This window comes from Chlorocebus sabaeus, chromosome 13 (genome assembly GCF_047675955.1).
Source record: "Chlorocebus sabaeus isolate Y175 chromosome 13, mChlSab1.0.hap1, whole genome shotgun sequence".
Classification (NCBI taxonomy): domain Eukaryota; kingdom Metazoa; phylum Chordata; class Mammalia; order Primates; family Cercopithecidae; genus Chlorocebus; species Chlorocebus sabaeus.
Genome location: NC_132916.1, coordinates 42,718,376 through 42,736,015, shown reverse-complemented (window position 1 = coordinate 42,736,015; position 17,640 = coordinate 42,718,376). Strand labels below are relative to the sequence as shown.

At 38.1% G+C, this 17,640-nt stretch overlaps 1 protein-coding gene across 5 annotated transcripts in view; it reads left to right on the top strand.

Moving 5' to 3' along the window:
• The window catches only part of CEP85L (centrosomal protein 85 like), a 233,494-nt gene that overhangs the window by 119,457 nt on the left and 96,397 nt on the right, over positions 1-17,640 (top strand). For 4 of the 5 annotated variants that reach the window (XM_073022433.1, XM_008007220.3, XM_008007222.3 and 1 more), the window contains one exon: positions 14,569-15,356. In XM_073022433.1, coding sequence (XP_072878534.1) covers positions 14,569-15,356 — 788 coding nt within the window. Of the gene's footprint in view, positions 1-117; positions 6,417-14,568; positions 15,357-17,640 lie in introns of those variants that run through there. The other variant, XM_073022435.1, reaches the window with a different exon arrangement.

The following is a 17,640-nucleotide window of genomic DNA, read 5'->3' as shown; positions in this document are numbered from 1 at the left end:
GGCAAGAAAAAAATTCTATTTTTTTTTTTTTGGTAAATATAAAAAGGAGGTTTTTTTTTTTTTTTTTCCCCCTGCCCACCCCTGCCCCTTGACTGAATTGGAAAGTATTTTACTTTGCATTGTTGACCTCTTTGAGCCATACATCAAATTGTCCTTTAAATTGGTAGTAATCTGGCTAGAGATCAGAATGCCTTTTTGTTTTTTTAAAAAAAAGCTTTTCAGCCAGGCATGGTGGCTCACACCTATAATCCCAGCACCATGGGAAGCCAAGGGGGGCAGATTGCTTGAACCTAAGAGTTCAAGATCAGCCTGGATATCATGGTGAAACCATGTCTCCACAATAAATACAAATACTAGACAGGTGTTGTGGCACATGCCTGTAGTCCCAGCTACTTGGGGGGCTGAGATGGGAGTATTTCTTGAGCTCAGGAGGTTGAAGCTACAGTGAGCCAAGATTGCGCCATTGCACACCAGCCTGGGTGACAGAGGGAGACTTTGTCTCAAAAAAACTGAAACAAAAAACCAGTGTTAGAAAGAAGTGCTTGGTGCTGCAAAGAAGAAGTAGCACTCAGGCAAGAAGTTTTCTCAGCAAGGCAATTTACTTCTACAGAAGGGTGCTGCCTGCATCAGTCATGCTCACAAGAGCACACCTAACAAAGGAGAGAAGGGTTTTTATTCCTAACACAGTTCCTGTTTCTGTGTCCTTTCCCCATTGGCTGGGGTTGGACCAAACAATCTAAATTAACCCCACTGGCTAAGACTTAAACCTTTCTAAGTATGGTGAACACACAGTTTGCTAAGAGAGGAGGGGAGGGAGAGACTGTCTGTTGCTAAGGTGGGAAGAGATGCCTACAGAACAAGTTCAAGGCGTGTTTCGACATGTATGGGTTCAACAGAGTTGTTCACAGAGTGACAGGTTTGCTAGTTACAGATTAAGCTGAGGAACAAGCGCTCATTACAGATCAAGCAGAAAGGGCTGTGTACAGAGCAAGAGACCAAGGGAACTTTGAAGAGGAACTTACTGTCCTTAACAGTTTCCCCCTTTTGATTTTATAGTTCTTCCCCTTCAAATTTGTTTAACATATTTTATGTTTGTTCTTCTTGTTCGTTTAGGAGTAGGAACTTATTTGAGTAGGGTAGAGGAGAATCGAGAGGGGTTTTGGTGAGGGCTTTTTTTATAAGCCTTTGCACTGATCTACGAATACAAGCTATGATGCAGCAACCTACAAGAATGAGTACACCTGTAACAATTGCAAGTGGAGTAAAGGTTATGAATCCCTTTCATTTTCTAAACCATTTTTTCCATGAGACTAGAGAATAATTCTAGAATTCTATTCTAGAATTTTTGGCTAATTCATTTGCTAGGGTGGTAAGGCTCTGTAAGGCTTTTGTAATTGTTCCATCGGGTGCTGTGTTGTTACTGATAAAAGCATTGGGCCCCAATTATGACACAGACCCCACCTTTTTCAACTAATATTATGTTCAGGGCTATTCTGTTTTCCCAGGCCATCTGGCTGGTGAAGCCTAATTGTTCAGCTGTTCCTTTAATGGCATCCCTAGTATAACTGACAAACTGCTGTTGATTATGGTAAATGTAATTTATCCAGTTTACATTTTTCTTTATAGTTACCCACAAGAACAATATAGATTCACATCCTTCAGCTATTTGATTTTGGGCTTTAAATTCATTTGGCACCCCTTGTGGAACTCCAATGGCATTTATATAAATGTGAGGGTCAAAGGACCTGTGGGGGGTACTTCTTTTTTCACGATTGTCCTTTTTGCTTGGTTGATGAAATGCCAGAGTGAAAGGGATTGCTGATTGGATTAGAGCACAAGTGCTGCTCCAGTTACTTGGCAGAGTACCCAGTAGTGGTCCACTGTGGTACTACCATACATCCGCTTGGGGATGAACAAGGGCAGACTGATTGGTTAGCTCTTGAAAAGGCTTAGATTCACTGCATCCCATTAGACTCCCAAGGAATGCCAAGTTTTCCCCTTGCTGTGAGACATGAGGTGAAATTGATATTTGTAGTAGGGGGTTGGATAGCCCTCAGGGGCTGACCTGCAGGGCTTTTCACTTCTGGGAATAGCAGCAAGAGGGTTTGACATGCCTTATTGTCCCAGGCCGTGGGATTTTGGAAGAGGGCTACCATACAGTTCATGCCCGGTTGGTCAGAGGATCATCCAAGTGGAAAGGGGACAATTTGGGTTTCTGGCCTACCTGTCGCACAAGCGTAACAATTGCTTTTGTTTAGTGTTCAGATGGAATATTTAACCCATTCCAGCCAGGCATTTGCATCTTGGTACCGTGTTTCAATGGCTACAGTTGGCTTTAAATCTTTAATTTTTACAATGGGTAAGTACTGGGTTGCAATGATTAGATTGGCAATCAGAGGGGGTGGCCCCTTTGGTGAAGTGTAGTTATGGTTTTAGGGCAGTGCAACCCTGTGAGGAGGTCCAACCCTGATGTTTAGTAGTCCATAGGACATCTGCCCACTGAGAACATAACCCCCAATTGCCTAACTCTTCCTCTGAGAATTCCCACCATACATAAGACATGGGAGTATTAACTCTTTCCACAGAGGGGCAGAAGTACTTTTCTGCACAAGCTAACTGTCTTTTGACTTTGGAGATCTCCACAAGGTAAGACTAGACAAGCATAGTTACATTAACAGTAAGATATCCTTGAGTAGCTAAGGGGAGGAGAAAAAGACAAACCCGTTTGAATGTTAGTTTTGAGGCTGTTGGTCCTGGAGTGATGGTCCGTGACTTTGCCAGAGGTGGGGCCTTCTTCACTCAAGTGTGGGGGGTTCACCCTTTTTCGGCTTTCTGGACTGCTATTTCAGTTGTTAGGAGCACCAGGTAAGGTACTTCCCAGGTGTATTTGAGCTTTCCCTCTTTCCAACCTTTGACAAGGACGTAATCTCGCTAGGAGGCCTTGAGTCCTGAAGGAGGAAAGAGACAGACAGACCAAGGTCTTTTTGAGGGGGGCAGTTTGGATTCTTGTTAAGGCAATAGGCAGGCAACTTGTCCATGGTAATCAGGTTTCCAGAATTTATTTGGTTAGGTGATGTTTTTAGAGTTTGATTCATTTTTTTCCCTACTTTCCCTGATGAGGACAGGTTCCAGTGAGTATGATATTCCTATTTTATTTCTAGTGCCTGGGTATATGTTCTAATAGGGCTTTGACTATACTACTGGCTGTTGTCCTTGGGAAGGGGAGAGCTTCCACCCAGTGGGTAAGGTGGTCTACTATTACTAGTAAATACTTGAGGTGGCCTACTGGGGGCATTTCAGTATAGTCAATTTAGACTCTTTGGCATGGCCTTAACCCTGGATTTCTTCTCCCGGGAGGTTGTTTTTTTAGGGTTCATTGATTAGTTTTTCTGCACACCGTGCAACTGTCCACTACTTACCTAGCGAAGGTGTGTATTCCTGTGCACTCATAGACTCTAAGGACTGCATCACATACAGCTTGAGGACCCCAATGAGTTCCTTGATGAAGCTGAGACAATATTTCTCTCAAGAGGTTTAGACAACATTTCCCTTCCATCTGGTAATACCCACTTTCCTTCTGGGTTTTCTTCAGCTCCTAATTTTTTTTGCATTTGCTTGAAGGGGAGGGAAGTTAGAAGTGTTTGGCAGGGGAAGGTGATCTAAAGGGGAAATAGTTTCTGGCTTGTCTCCTGTAGTTTTTAGGGGATATAGGATGACAGGCACCTGCCGCCAACACAAGGCATAATTTATTTCCTCCTGGGAAACAGGACTATTGTCATTGACATATTCTATTAAAAGTTGAGAAGTCCAGTCCTCACTGGACTCAAACCTTGGCCAGAAAACTGAAGGCTTGAGAATAGGTTCTTTGGTTTAAAGCAAAATATTTGATTATTTGTTGCTTCTTTTTATGTTTGGTGCTTTCATTATCTCTCCAATATTTTAACATGAGACCTAGAGAACTATCAGAAGGAATTATATTGTCTGTCTTTTCCTTTTTATTCCCTGCCTTGTCTGGGGTATTTCCCATCCTGGAAGTTTTAGGTGCTTCTTGAGTCTTCCTGAGTCAGTGGAGCTCAACCTCTCCTAATAGAAATTTCTTGCACCCTTTCTCTAGGGACTCAACCCGAGTTTCCTGAGTGTATGTGGGGTTCAACCTCTCTTTACTAGAAATTTCTTGCACCTTTTCCCTGGAGGCTCACCCCCCCGCCCCACCAATTGGAGGTTTCTTGCATGCCTTTGCTTTCGCTTCATCCTCTGGCCACTTCCCTGGTAGGAATTTAGGTCAATATAAACCCTCGACAGAAAAGCTACCCTAAGCCATATCAGGTGACCACAGAACCATGGATCTGGACTATACACTCGCTTCGCACTTAATTGTGTGTCTCATTCACACACTTTCAACCTCCAGGATGTCCTCAACACCAAGGAAGTACTTTGCTGCCCGCCCCCCGGCTTTTCTTACCTTGGTCTGTGCACAGAGTTACCTCGTCACCGTGGTATCTGTACTATAGGCTTTTTCTTCTTGTGTTGCTGAGAGTCTGGGTTTATTCTTCACGCCAGGTGGGTTCTGATTCCCTACCCCTGAGGCCACTGCAGTGAGGCAGCAGGACACTTCTCATGAGAGGTGACTGGAGACCCTTCCCCGTAGGAGAATGGTATCCCGGACGGGTTCTTCTTCTTCAGCTCGGTGCTGCAAAGAAGAACCATCTCTCAGGCAAAACGATTTCTTAGCAAGGCAATTTACTTCTGCAGAAGGGTGGTGCCTGCCTCAGTAATGATCACAAGAGCGCATGGAACAAAGGAGAGAAGGGTTTTTATCCCTAAGGCAGTTCCTGTTTCTGTGTCCTTTCCCCATTGGCTGGGGTTGGACCAAACAATCTAACCTGATTGGCTAAGACTTAAACTTTCTAACTATGGTGAGCGTGCAATTTGCTAAGAGAGGAAGGGAGGGAGAGACTGTTGCTGAGGTGGGAAGAATTGCCTACAGAACAAGTTCAAGGAATGTTTGGACATGTCTGGGCCGACAAAGAGTTGTTTACAGAGTAAGAGGTTTGTTAGTTACAGATTAAGCTGAGGAACATGAACTTATTACAGGTGGAGCAGGAAGGGCTGCGTACAGAGTGAGAGACCAAGGGAGCTTTGAAGAAGAACTTATTGTCCTTAACACCAGCTTTTCATCTTGCTTTATAAAAGCATATAAGAATAAATTTCTTGGTTTATTATTAATGGTTGCTAAGAGACAGTGTACAAAAAGGACTTGGTATATTCCTATAATTATTTTAAATAAGTAATTTTTTTTCTGTCTGAAGATTTGAAATAGCTTCTGAAGATACAAATGAAAATATAAAATAGTGAAGAAAACAAGGTTATTTGTAATTGTGGTTAGATCATAAAATGAGAACTAAGATTTACACAGAATTGCATACTATTGCTGTTATGTACAGTTGCTGAAAGAATAGGTCAATCACTTGCCTATATGGAAACAAACAAAAGTGTCTTATTATCGAGATATAACAAATAAAAGCACAGGAAAGCATGCTTTTCGTGATACAGATACCTGAGGTATAGTTCTCCTAATGTTCTTGACAATTATTTTTGTGTGATTTTTCTTATAATTAGACTCTATGCAGATACCATAATACCAAAATAGGATTTAATTATTTTAGGTGTGCCTCTTGTATACGTTTAGCTGGATTAAAAATATTTGGGCAGTGCTTGTCTTTTGAATGGCCTTTCACTTACTGTGATGATTGTTATATTTTCATGCATTTTTTTCATGTATTTATCACCATATTGTATGTCTTCTATTCTGCCTTTCTCAAGTTTTTTCTATCTTGCCTTCTTTTGGTTGACTCTTCTTTATGCCATTTCTTTCGTCTATTAGAAGTTATACACTATCTTTAAAAAAGTTAGCTTTATTGTGATACAATTAACATACCATATAGTTTGCCCATTTAAAGTATACAATTTTATGTTTTTCAATGTGTTTTCAGAATTATGCCACCATTACCATGATTTGAGTTTAGAACATTTTCATCCTGCCCCTAAAAGAAACCTGTTAGCTGCTACCCCCGTCCCCTACTCCCAGACCTAAGCAACCACTAATCTTTCTGTCTCTATAGATTTCTTTATTGTAGTCATTTCACATAAATGGAATAATCTATTATGTGGTCCTTTGTTACCAACTTCTTTCACACAGCATAACGTTTTCGGTTTGTTTGTTTTTTTTCTTTTGAGATGGAGTTTCACTTTTGTTGCCCAGGCTGGAGTGCAATGGTGCTATCTGGGCTCTCTACAACCTCTGCCACTGGGTTCAAGCGGTTCTCCGAGGTTTCTCCATGTTGGTCAGGCTGGTCTCGAACTCCCAACCTCGTGTGATCTGCCTGCTTTGGCCTCCCAAAGTGCTGGGATTACAGGTGTGAACCGTAGCATATATCAGGACTTCATTTTATTGCAAAATAATATACCATTGTATGGGTAATCCCACATTTTACTTATCTGCTCATTGGTTGATGGAAATTTGGATTATTTCTACCTTTTTGTTCTTAAAAATAGTGCCTCTATGAATATTCTTGTATATGTTTTTGTGTGAACATACGTTTACATTTCTCTTGGGTATACACCTAGGAGTGGAATTGCTGGGTCATATGGTAACTCTGTGTTTAACTTTCTGAGGAACTACCAGATTGTTTCCTAAGGGGCTGCACCATTTTACATTCCTACCAGGAGCATATGAGGATTCCAGTTTCTCCACATCCTTGCCAACATTTATCTGTCATTTTGAGTCTAGTCGTCCTAATGGATATGAGGGGGTATCTCATTGTGTGTGTGTGTGTGTGTGTGTGTGTTTTAATAAGGCACTTTACTATCATTGTGGCTTTGATTTGCATTTCTCTGATGACAAATGATGTTGAGCCTCTTTTCATGTGCTTTGTAAATAAGGCCGTTTGTATATCTTCTGTGGATAAATGTCTACTCATAATTTATGCCCATTTTAAAATAGGGTCATTTGTGTTTCTATTACAGAGTTTAAGGGTTCTTTATGTAATATTATATAAAAGTCCCTATCAGATACAGGATTTGCTACGATTTTCTCCCAGTTATGTGAGTTGTCTTTTAACTTTCTTGATGATGCTATTTGCAACAAAAAGTTTTTAAATTTTGATGAAGTTCAACTTTATTTTCTTTTGTTTCTTGGGCTTTTGGTGTTGTACCTAAGAAACTATTGCCTAACTCAAGGTCATGAAGATTTCTTCTATGTATTTTATGTAGTTTCTTCTAAGAGTTTTGTAGTTTTAGCTGTTATATTTAGGCCTATTGATTCATTTGAATTAATATTCATGGGTACTATGAAATAGGGGTCTAACTTTATTCTTTTGCCTGTGACTATCCAGTCACACCATCTCTATGTATCTTCCGGTTTCTAATGTAGAGATTTATAATATATACCCATAACTTGACTGACTATCTATAATGGTAATCAGAATCTTTCTTCTCTTCTGGTAAATATGAGGACTATAAAATGTTGGAATGCCAGCCACCCCTTTTGTGAGTTATATGTCATGGTTGCTAAGTATATATATTTTTTATTTTACCCACATGTTGGATACTGATTTTATTGTTACTGTTTTTTTAGATTTTTAATCTCAAGTTTACCATTTCTCTCTTTGCTCTTCCTTTTTTCAACTCAGAATTCATTATTCTTTATTCTGAAATAAACTCAAGGAACTTTAGCAGTTCTTTCAGTGAGTCTGCAAATTCTGTTTTTGCTTAACTGAAAATATGTTTTTCTATTGGGAAAGACAGTTTAGTTTCCCTGCAAAAACAATTTTTGGATGTCAGTTGTTTACTCAACTCTTTGAAGATATTAGTCTGTTGTGTTCTGGATTCCATTATTGCTGTTGAGAAGTTGACTATCGTTGATAGTTGTTTTGTGAATAGTTTGCCCTTTCTCCATGGTTCACCACTTCTCATTGTCTGATGTTTTGCAGTTTCTTCATAAGCTTTAGTCCTGCTCTGCAGCTGTGAAATTGTAAGCCCTTAGCGGAAGATCTAATTCGTATTTTTTTTTTTTTTTGAGAGGGAGTATCGCTTTTGTTACCCAGGCTGGAGTGCAATGGCGCAATCTCGGCTCACTGCAACCTCTGCCTCCTGGGTTCAAGTGATTCTCCTGCCTCAGCCTCCCTAGTAGCTGGGATTACAGGTGCACGCCACTACGCCTGGCTAATTTTTTAAAATTTTTAATAGAAATGTGTCTTACCATGTTAGCCAGTCTGGTCTCTAACTCCTGACCTCAGGTGATCCGCCCACCTTGGCCTCCCAAAGTGCTGGGATTACAGGCATGAGCCACCATGCCTGGCCTCATATTTTTATTGAGATTAATATATTTGTATTGTCTTTTCTACATAGTATAATGCCTGGTACATAATACATTCCTAGGAGACTCTTCAGATGACTAATTACTTTATATAGCCCCGTTCCTAGCAGTGTGTGGTTTAGAATATTAAAATATATTTACCTAAAAATATGGAGAATACTTTGAAATGTTTATTTATTTATTTGAGACAGAGTCTTGCTCTGTCTCCAGACTGGAGCACGATGGCATGATCTCGGCTCACTGCAACCTCCGCCTCCTGAGTTCAAGTGAATCTCCTGTCTCAGCCTCCCAAGTAGCTGGGACTACAGGTGCCCACCACGACACCCCACTAGTTTTTTTTTTTTTTTTAAAGTAGAGACAGGGTTTCACGATGTTGGTCAGGATGATCTTGATCTCTTGACCTCGTGACCTGGCAACTTTGGGCTCCCAATACGGTCATTTTTTTTTTTAAAGAATGGGTTACATGTAACATAAAATGTTTTTGTTTTCTTTTTTTTTTTTCTATGTAACATGGTATGATTATGGCATTAGCAGGAAGAGAAAAAACTCATTGTGTTGTGTAAAAATTATTGCCTGGACCAGGAGTGGTGGCTCACGCCTATAATCCCAGCACTTTGGGAGGCCAAGGCGGGCAGATCATGTGAGGTTGGGAGTTCGAGACCAGCCTGACCAACATGAAGAAACCCCGTCTCTACTAAAAATACAAAGTTACCAGGTGTGATGGTGCATGCCTGTAATCCTAGCTACTCAGGAGGCTGAGGCAGGAGAGTTGCTTGAACTTGGGAGGCAGAGGTTGTGGTGAGCTGAGATCATGCCTTTGCACTCCCGCCTGGGCAACAAGAGTGAAACTCTGTCTCAAACAAAACAAAATTGCCTTTGTGGTTAAATAAAAAAGTTTTTTAAAAATAAAATATTTGTTATAATATTTTATGTAGACTGATAAGTATATGAAATGTTATTTTAAATCAATGTTTTGATACAGGGTTGTATAGTTTACTGATTATTTTTTAAACTGTGAAGACTCATGATTTATTGCTATAATATAGATCTGGAGGGTGGGAGGGAGTGGTCTTTTTTTGCATTTAATTCTTTATTACTACCAGAAGGATAGAGCAGAGAGAGAGAGAGAGAGTGAGAGAGACACCATCTCTGTATATAAGAGAAGATAGTCAGTGTTTTCATTTAATACCAGATGAGAATAACATGACAGTGGAACGGAAGATTGGGTTTTTGTCTGGAATTGAGAAATATTTTGTCTTAAATATAAGTCACTTGCATTATCAGGTTATAGCAATGTCTCTTTCTTATATTCTGGCCTTTAAAACTTAAATCTGTCTGAAACCATTAGCTCATCTGTGCCTACTGTCAATGCTGTAAACCACATTCTTGAGTTTTTAAAAGGAATACCTTCTGTTGGTTTCAGATATCACTGTTGTAACTTAGATGTGGGCTAGATACTGTAGTAATAACTTGCATTTGGGATTTGTGGCTACAATTAGGTAGCCTAATCAAGCACATTAGGAATTGCATTATATCTACCTCTAATTAACTGTGTTTCCTTAGGGCAAAATAACATTTTTAAGTGTTGAAATTGTTAAAGTTAACATTTTCTGGACTTATTTCTGCCTAAGATATAATGATGACCCCTTTCCCAGCTAGATACTCATACTGGGGGAAAATATTTAATTCTTTGTTCATATATTCTTAAATATTTAATTTAAAAATTTTAATTCTTATGTTTAATTCTCTTATAAATACTAAATATTTAATTCTTTCAAGTATTCTTTTTTCATTTATGTGTTATGTGTGCATGTGTGTTTATGTGCATATGTATGTCAGTAGACAAAACTTCAATCCTTAGTTTTGACAGTAATGAATTCTGAATGTCACAGTTAATCAGATTTTACACTAGAACTTAGATACTGGTTATGGTTGAACTTGGGATATTTAAGCTTAAAGACTTCAGAACTGGAATCAGACCCATATGGAATGATGTTATAATAAATGAAGCAGCAGAATCACTTATTTAGAAGTGGTATTTCCTAGGCCCTTCTCTACTTTTACTGGATCATAATCTCTTGGAGTAGGGCATCAGCTCTCAGGCAACTTTTTTAATGCTAAGATTTGAGAATTTGCAATAAGGGAATTTTAGGAATAAATTCTATATTCAGTATAATAGTCTATGGACAGCATATATCAACTGCTTTCAGATTTAGGGAATAAACACTAATCTGATGTGAAATTGATTTTTCATTCATTGCTGATTTTTCTTTGCATTTGGAAAGTACTGAGTTAGTAAAGTCAGATTGGAAAGTAGCACATTATTGGATACAAGAAGCAGCCAAACTGGGTCTTATAGTATTCCGCTGTGACATGGAAAGTGAGAAAATTACCTATTTATATTATTCATACTTTAGAAGTATTTTAAACTCTTCGAGGTCACAGAACAACAGAATACCTGTGCAGAAGTTTGACCACATGGTCAAGTTATATTCCTTGGAAAACAATTAAAATAAGATATTGTATAAAGTAAAATGTGGAAGTATTTTTCTCCTTTTGCCCCCTTTCCACTATGTAGCGGTTACCTTTGTTTATTAAGGTTTGTGTGTATTCTTTCGGATCTTTTCTCTGCACATTTCTACATATCTAGATATGTATGTTCACGTATGTGTATTCATATTTTAAACAGTGATATATACAAATTGCTTCTCTTTTTCCAAAGACTATAACAGTTTACGTTCTCATCACTGTAGTATATTTGCAGCCTTTAATAGTTTTCTGAGTATGATAGAGAATGTACCTTTACTATTAGTGAGTTTGAGGATTTTTAAAAAAAATATATGTTCTCTAGTTGTGTTTCTTATTTGTTGATTTGCTTATTGATTTTTTTTTTTTGGCCTATTTTAAAATTGAGTTGCTAGGGTATTTTTTTGTTGTTGTTGTTAATTTGTTGGAGCTCTTTATATGTATGGGTATTTATCCTTGGTTTGTTACATTGAAATTCACATTTACTTGTAGCTTTTTAATGACATAATAATAACATTTTGCTTTCTGCCAGGAATTCTTCTATATATTTTATGTGTTTTGGTTTAATTCTCACTGTTGTCATCTCCATTGTATGGAGGAGGTAACTGTTAAATAACATGTTTGAGCACGCATAACTACTGAGTGATAGAGCCAGAATTTGAATCTAAAAAGGCTCTATATTTTTCTTTTTTTTTTTTTTTTTTGAGACAGAGTCTAGCTTTGTCACCCAGGCTGCAGTGCAGTGGCATGATCTCTGCTTACTGCAATCTCCGCCTCTAGGAACCTTGAACCTCCAGGTTCAAGCCATTCTCTTGCCACAACCTCCTATGTAGCTGGGATTACAGGCGCCCGCCACCACACTTGGCTAAGTTTTGTATTTTTAGTAGAGATGGAGTTTCATTATTGTTGGTGAAGGTGTTCTTGAGCTCCTGACCTCTAAGTAACCCACCTGCCTTGGCCTTCCAAATTGCTGGAATTACAGGTGTGAGCCACTGCACCCAGCCCTATATTTTAGTCTATGAAATAAAAACTGTTTTACTTAACCTTTGCTCTATATTTTTATCTGCAACTTGATACAAGACTAATTTTTTAATTTTTTAAGATATCTTTTAGAGGCTCTGATTATTTTAGTATAAGTACTCCCTTACTAATATTAATAAAAATATATGTAAGATATATATAATGCTATAATATGTGAATACAAATGTTCCATAAACTTTTGGGGATGTCCTGTTTCTATTTAGAACCAACCCTCAGTAGCATATTCCCCTTTATTTTCTTGTTCTCCTGATTACCAGAATAGTCTGTTAATCACTGTGTTTGCCAGTTGTTTTGCTTTAATCCATTGGCGACTCTGCTGTCAGAATAATCAGTCATTTTAAGTACAATTTTGATCATATCATTCACTCCCTTGTTTGGAAACTCAGTGATACCATGTTTCATGCTGAATGAAGGCCACGCTCTTTACTTACAGAGCATTTGAAGATGTGTATAATTCTGCTTCACCTTTACCTATCCATTACCTTGACAACTTTCCTTGGTACTTTAACTCCATACTGTAGGTACATGGATTTATTTTTCTTCTTATACAGCCACATTCTTTTGGCTTCATGATTGGATAATTTAGTGTTTTCAATTAGCAGAAGTTGTTTACAGGCTGGTTGAGCACATAGGAAATTTACTTAAGGATATTTGGTGCTTCCTAAAGGAATTTTTAGGAAGGCTGGAGAACCAGGCTTAAGGATAAGCTTCCAAATAACATGCCTCAAATCATATATGAGAACTATCAGTCTTCCGCCACCAAGTTGCCTAGCTCCTGCCAGTGGGATAGAAATTTTGATTCTGCAGCCACTGTGGGGCCACGTCTGTCACTGCTGTTGTTGAAAGGTGATGCCTCTGCTGTTGCCTATAGTACCCAAAAATGGTAGCTCCACACTGAGTCCATTTTATCACGTGACTTACTTCCAAAACCGCAATTTTGTGCTGCTGCCTCTGAATGTCTGTATCGTAGTTGCAGGGTGTACTGGGATTTTGAGGTCTGAAATATATTTTGGGAGGGATGGAGTCAGTAATGTGAGAATTTTCCTGAATGCAGGAAGTTTCTTTAGAAGCTGATAGGCAGTCTTGAATATGATAAATATCCCCTACAATGCTTTTGCTCATATTCCTTCATTTGTAATGTTTTTCCCATTTCATGTTCAGGTTAACAAAATCTGTGCCAATACCCACTGGAATTTTATTTTTTGAATTAGTCTACCTGGCTCGTTTTAATATGAATTTTCTTACAACTTTATCAACATAAATTTTTCCATAAGACAATATAAGAGAATACAAGTAATAAGTATCTTCTGGTATAAGAGTCGATCAGTGTGGAGAGATACAGAATAAATTGCAAAGGTCTCCATCACTCACTTCCTACCCACACACTAATTTAAGTTGCTACCCCCCTTTCTAGATATCCCTTGATTACAAAATTATAGTCTTTGGTTTTAATTTGATATATATGATGATAACATGGCACTTGATGGTGAATTTATTGAGTATTTAAACCCTTATTTATCTTTCAGCCTTTCATTTAGTCTATTGAAACTATTCATTTGTATAGGAGAGTGTAATGTGAGGGCCTCACCTAAGGTAATAGAAATTCAGCTATTTTGGAGGTAAAAATGTGTAACTTGGGGATTTAGTAAATATAAAGAGAAAGGAATCAAAGTAGACTCTAAGGTTCTAGCTTGGGGTGAATATAAATATATATACACACATATATATTCATACATATGTATACACACACACATATATATATGCCATTAAATGATACTGGAAGTGAACCCTTTGGGACTATTTTTCATTATTGAAGGAACACCTTTACTCATTTCTCATTTCAATTAGAGTTTGGGGAGGTTCTAAAATGTTCAGATCTGGCATAGATTTTCACAGTTCAGGAAAGACACTGAAAAATACCATTTTTCTGACAAAGTTGTGTCTGAGACTTCATTGCTAGATTATGAATAAGACCTCTCAGTAAGGAGTTGTATTTTTCCTTTTAAAGATACAATGCTTTAATTAGGGTAAATATAAACCTATTTTAAATAACTTTTCACCTGTAAGTACAGTAGATGGTAAAAGACTGTATATTATGTATCCATATTTAGAAAATCCAATTTGAAAGTATGTTGACTTGTTTCAGGTAAAAGGATAATAGTAATTTACTCATTTTGAGGAAATCTTTTTGAAAAGCTTGTGCTGGGCTGGGCACGGTGACTCATGCCTGTAATCCCAGCACTTTGGGAGGCTGAGGCAGGCAGATCACCTTAGGTCAGGAGTTCGAGACCAGCCTGCCAAAACATGGCAAAGCCCCATCTCTACTAAAAATACAAAAAATTAGCTGGACGTGCTGGTGGGCGCCTGGAATCCCAGCTACTTGGGAGGCTGAGGCAGGAGAATCGCTTGAACTCAGGAGGCGGAGGTTGCAGTGAGCTGAGATCTTGCCACTGCACTGCAGCCTAGGCGACGAGCTAAAACTCCATCTCAAAAAAAAAAAAAAAAAAAGAGAAAAGCTTGTGGTATGAATCCAGGTTCAGATTTTTCTTTTGGCATTTTGCATTTTATCTCATTCTCTTTTGTCTGTTAATTTTAACTAATTTGACCATCTTTTTTCTTTCCAGATCATTCAACTTCAAGTGGCACATTATCTTTTAAACCTAGTCAATCATTGATTACTCTTCCTACTGCCCATGTGATGCCGTCTAATTCCAGCGCTTCAATTTCCAAACTTAGGGAATCCTTGACACCAGATGGCTCAAAATGGAGTACAAGCCTCATGCAAACATTGGGAAACCACAGTAGGGGGGAGCAGGACTCTTCACTAGACATGAAGGACTTCCGGCCACTTCGGAAATGGTCATCTTTATCCAAACTCACTGCCCCGGATAACTGTGGCCAGGGTGGCACTGTATGCAGAGAAGAGTCAAGGAATGGTTTGGAGAAGATAGGGAGGGCTAAGGCTTTAACATCACAACTGAGGACAGTTGGGCCTAGCTGTTTACATGATAGTATGGAGATGCTTAAGTTAGAGGACAAGGAAGTAAATAAAAAAAGGTCATCAACTCTGGACTGCAAATATAAATTTGAGAGCTGTAGCAAGGAGGACTTTAGAGCCTCTTCCTCAACTCTTAGGAGACAGACTGTAGACATGACATATAGTGCCTTACCTGAAAGCAAGCCCATTATGACAAGCTCAGAGGCTTTTGAACCTCCAAAATATTTAATGCTTGGTCAACAGGCAGTAGGTGGAGTTCCCATTCAGCCTTCTGTAAGGACTCAGATGTGGCTTACAGAGCAGCTGCGGACAAATCCTTTGGAAGGTAGAAATACAGAGGATTCTTACAGTTTAGCTCCTTGGCAACAGCAGCAAATTGAAGACTTTCGACAAGGAAGTGAAACACCAATGCAGGTAAGGCTCAAAATCTAGTGTTTGCTTCCCTCCAGTGGATGTTATGAGTACAGTAGCACACTTGCAACAAGCATATGACAAGTGTCCACAGATTGTTTTGCTTTTCCTTTTTCCTGCAAGTTAATAGGCAGAAATGTGACAAACCTGAAAAGTGTTGTTGGTAAACAAAACTTACAAAGCATTTGAGACTAATTAACGTGTAAATCTGAAAACCTTGTACCTAGCTTGTTCTTTTCATTTGTTAAATGGGCATAAAAATAAAGCAGAACATAATCTAAAGAAACTTGGAAACAGAAACAAAAACGCTAGCATAGGTATAATAGAAAGAACGTCAACTTGGCCATATGAGGCCTTAGATTTTGTTCTGTTAGATTTAGAACCTGGATGATTTTTTCACTTAATTTCTCTGGGCCTCAGTTTCTTCATCTGTATGATGAGAAGGTGGAACTACAGTCATTTGTAAAGTTTTGGTGATTGATGATGTATTTAGGTTTATAAATCAGATGTACTTATTTTTTTGAAAAAATTATGTGTCAAGACTTACTCATTAATCAGTTTATAGAAAGCACTTTATGATGATAGCATATATAAAGAAAAATAGTATACAGCCCCCAGTTGGTCTAGGTAATACCATGTAAATGTGAACATTTCTTAATCTGGGAATGTTGCTATTCTAAGACAATTTTCTGTAGCTTGTTTTAACAAGGAAACTTATTTTCTGATACAAATCCTGTCATCTATTTTTTATCATCAGCATTTTCTGAAACAAATTAATTCTACTAAAAATTGCAAATTTTCCCTAGAGTAAAAAGTGTAAAATTATTATTCATTACTATTGCTAATAAAAACAAATAGAATAAATGAACATAGGCTATGAAAGGATAAGGAAATCACTTGTCCAGGAACCTCACAAATATGAGTATGATCTCAAAACATAGAACCCTAACATGCTGCATTCATAGGAGAACCTTTAAGATATCGCATGTTCCTTTTTTATTCTTATTTTGGACACAGTTCTTATCATTTTGACTATGTATTTAAACCACATAATCAAAACAGAAGAATCATTGTGATTGAATTAGAAATTTGTGATTTATCCATTCAAGTGATTAAAAATAGGAAACCTAATTTTTCAAATACTATCACGTTTTAGTTTTCAAATGTTTGTCATTATAGGAAAACAGAATCAGGCAGTTGTTTCTCCAGCTGGTGTCTTTACACAGAATTGGAGCTGTCCAGTGGAACTGAGTATACTATTCCAAGCTAGAGTAGGTGTGATAGAGATAATTGGGCAAATTTCAAGGAGTAAATACTGATTCCTGCTTTTTATTCTGCTTGGACAAACCTCTAGTTTAAACAAGGTGTTTTTCTTAGCCTCAAAGCAATGCAGAGTAGGGTAGGGAGGTTGGGGACACACTGTTGAGAACAATTTGTTTTTAAATCTTCTTTCTAGTACATAGTAGAGAGAGAAGGCTACTAACGAGCAAAATTTGCATATACACTGGAAAGCCCTACTTCTTGATTAACTTTGTTTGGGATGGTCTCTTTATAGTGCTTTTAAGTTTTGGAGTAGAAAGACGAATTCAGGTGAAGAAAATTAGACAAACTAAGTTGTAATCATTAAATAACTGCTTCCCTTCTAATTTCCTCCTTGGAAAACTACAGAAAAAATTTGTTAAATACCTTCTTGGAGCTTCCAAGTAGTTTTCTCTTTATTTTAAAAGCTTTCATCATAGTTGTTTCTTAAAAGCCTCTTTGAAACCTTGACTTCTGGCCAGGCACTGTAGCTCATGCCTATAATCCCAGCAATTTGGGAGGCCAAGGCAGGAGAATTGCCTAAGTCCAGGAGTTTGAGACCAGTCTGGGCAACATGGCCAGACCCCAACTCTAAAAAGCAAAAAAGATAAAAATCATAGAAACACTGATTTTCTTTTAGTCTAAGTTTTACGTAAAGAGAAGAACATTAATAAGGACCAGGCCATCTGATAAATTGTGATTTGCAAGCACAACTCCTAAACACTGACCATGAAAGAACAGTATTTTTACAACTAAGAAGAGGAATTTGGTTGCAAGTCATGATCTAATAAAACCTTAGATTTATATGTTACAGAATTCTGTAGCTTTCACAGTATTTTATCTCATTTGATCCTCACAGCTCCCCACTCCCCAGGTTAATTTGTAACATTGAAGGTTTGCTCTTCCTAGGACTTAGTCCAGAATAATTATTGAGACAGCCACATGTTCTTATGTGTGTGCTGTTCCTTGATTTACATGATTTTCTGCT